This window comes from Parus major, chromosome 5 (assembly GCF_001522545.3).
Source record: "Parus major isolate Abel chromosome 5, Parus_major1.1, whole genome shotgun sequence".
NCBI lineage: Eukaryota > Metazoa > Chordata > Aves > Passeriformes > Paridae > Parus > Parus major.
In genome coordinates, this window is record NC_031774.1 from 14,136,465 (window position 1) to 14,139,003 (window position 2,539).

Below are 2,539 nucleotides of genomic sequence, written 5' to 3' on the forward strand. Positions count from 1 at the left end.
AGCAGAAATTACTGAGTTAATCCCTGGGAGCCTGTACAACTTCACAGTATTTGCTGTAGCAGCTGATAACGAGACAGAAGGAGAAGGAAGGTCCACAGGCCTGTATACAAGTAAGGAAATGGTGCCTCCAATTGCAAGTAATCATGCTGTCTGTACCAAATTGCCCTGCTTTCTTACTTTGGGTTTCTAGCTTCATCCTCTTTCTTGTTGTGATGTTGCTTTTTTGCTCCAGCTGTGTGTGTGCATAAATGCAGCATGCAATGACTGCAACTGCAGTTTTTGCAAAAGGACTGAAATCATCTCTGTGCTTGCATGTGCCACCTGTAAATCAGTTATTTCATCAGCATATCTGTCTGAGACTATGTAGAGACCCTACTGGTACCACAGCATGTCTTTTCCTTTATACTTGAGGGCTGAGTAGATCCCTCACAGCACCTCTCAGAGTGGGTTGTGCTCCCACTCACAAAAGATGTGATGTGCAAGGATGTGGTGCTATGGTCACTGAGGTTTTTTGTTCTTAAAAATTGCTTTGAGTTCTTTCAGAGTCTGGGGCCTGAGGGTCCTGTGGGCTGTGGCTGACTCACTTCCTAGGGCTGCATTGTCAAGTGTGGTGCCAATTTTGTCGCCTTTGTGCCAAGGCACCCTTTTCCCAGACCAGATAGATGGGCTAGGAGCAGACACTGCTTTTGCATGTAGCTCAGAAATGCTAGAAAGAGAACAGGCAATGTCCCTACAAATCAGTTTGGAAGGGTGTGTCTTGGAGCTGCTGCTGAGTCTATAAGCTTGTCTAAGTTGCCTGAGGTGAGTTTTGTCTGTCTGGAATTGGTGCTGAGTCGGGCTTGCAGACGCAGCCCCCTAAGGTGCTGATAAGCTGTTAGACCTGCTCAAGCAGCCCATTTCTTTGTCCTGATATTGCGAAGAGTTTAGGCTGAGGGTCTCATATTAAGATCCATGGGCATGATTTTGAGTTAAGAGATCAAGATCAGCTTGGACTGTTTCCTTCCCTGATTCCCATCTGTTTCTCTTTCTGGAAAACCACTGTGGTAACAAGTAATTGTTGCATATGAAATGAAATAGAGTATCTCCCAAAGCTCCTGTGACCTTTCCAGAGATACCTCAGTGTAAATACCTGAAACAGGGAAATGATGCTTGTCTACAAGTGATGCTTATTCTGTGTGGAATAGGGAAATGTGGTTGTGGCTCTTCTTTCTTTATTTCTATTTTTGACAGGTGGTTGCTTTGCCTTTCACAGGGCCCAGCCCGGTTGTTGATCTCAAGGCAGAATCCATTGGTATGATTTCTGTGGTCTTAAAATGGGTGGTGGATGACAGTGCTTCCAACCCCTACACATACAGGATAGAGGTTGTAAATAGTACATTTGTGAAGAACTGGACATCCACTGAAACCAAAGCAGAAATTACTGAGTTAATCCCTGGGAGCCTGTACAACTTCACAGTATTTGCTGTAGCAGCTGATAAAGAGACAGAAGGAGAAGGAAGGTCCATAGACCTGTATACAAGTGAGTCACAATTTCTTGCATTGTTGTTGCTGGTGGTCTGTGCTTTGCTGTGCAGCATGAGGCTCTGTTCACCTCCCCAAGGGTTGTAATTTAAGACTGTTGCAGGCAGAGGTGATGATTCCATCCTAGAGCTGGAGATGGCCAATCTTCAAGCATTGGATGTTAGTGTAGAAGCAGAATTGCCCTGGTAGAAAGCTGTTGGTAAAGCTTGCTCCAAGATTATCGGAGAAGAGACTTTTCTGTGAGCACTGATCTCTTGCAAATTTGGGAAAGGGGCATTTGCATTTGTCTCCTAGAGTATGGCGGCCTGAGATTGTCATTTTAAGGGGCTCCCACAAAGAGCATATTGTACTAAGTGAACTTGTGTGATTTGGGGGCCTATAGCTGCCATTGTGGTGCAGCCAGGAGAGAGATTCAGGCAGTGCTAGAGCAGGAGAACTCCTTTGACCATCCAGCACCTTGCCATGCTGAATACTATAAGTCTTGATGTGTGGTGTTGGAGGGACCATTTTGGAGCTGGCTTGCAAGGCAGTAGCCCAGCCTGATCATTCCACAGAGTGCATTTGAAGGAAAATGGATTACTGTTCTTGTAATCTGTGTTTTCCTGAAATGTGCCTGCATGTATGATCCTAGCTGACCAGTAATGGCACAAAAGTCTCCGTTCTGCTGTCTGTCTGTAACAGCTAACTGCCTTCTTTTAAAGATGCAAAAAGAATAGGGGGATTCTTCTCTCCTTCATGTCTACCTTATTGGATTGCCAGTTGAAACCCTGCAGGTGGTGGCACCGGGGTGGGCTGTGTCCCTCTTACTGTGAAAGGAAAATGAGACATGCTTGAGATGGCTGATTGTCAATTTCTTGTTACCTAGCTACTAATGCAAAAGCCTCCAGAGATGCCTGGTGATGTTGTTGGGGTGCCTCCTGCCCTCTGGACCATGAGTGGTGTGAGGGAAGTGCAGCCCTGGTGTGGCTGTGTTTCTTGTTTCCATGTCTGTGAGCAGCTGTTCTTGCAGGTTAACGAG

The 2,539-nt window shown here is 45.8% G+C and overlaps 1 protein-coding gene across 1 annotated transcript in view; it reads left to right on the forward strand.

The window, feature by feature from the left end:
• The window catches only part of PTPRJ (protein tyrosine phosphatase receptor type J), a 30,611-nt gene that overhangs the window by 5,872 nt on the left and 22,200 nt on the right, over window positions 1-2,539 (forward strand). The window contains exon 4 of the mRNA XM_033514966.1: window positions 1,253-1,399. Within this exon, the coding sequence (XP_033370857.1) occupies window positions 1,253-1,399 (147 nt within the window). The remainder of the gene's footprint in view (window positions 1-1,252; window positions 1,400-2,539) is intronic.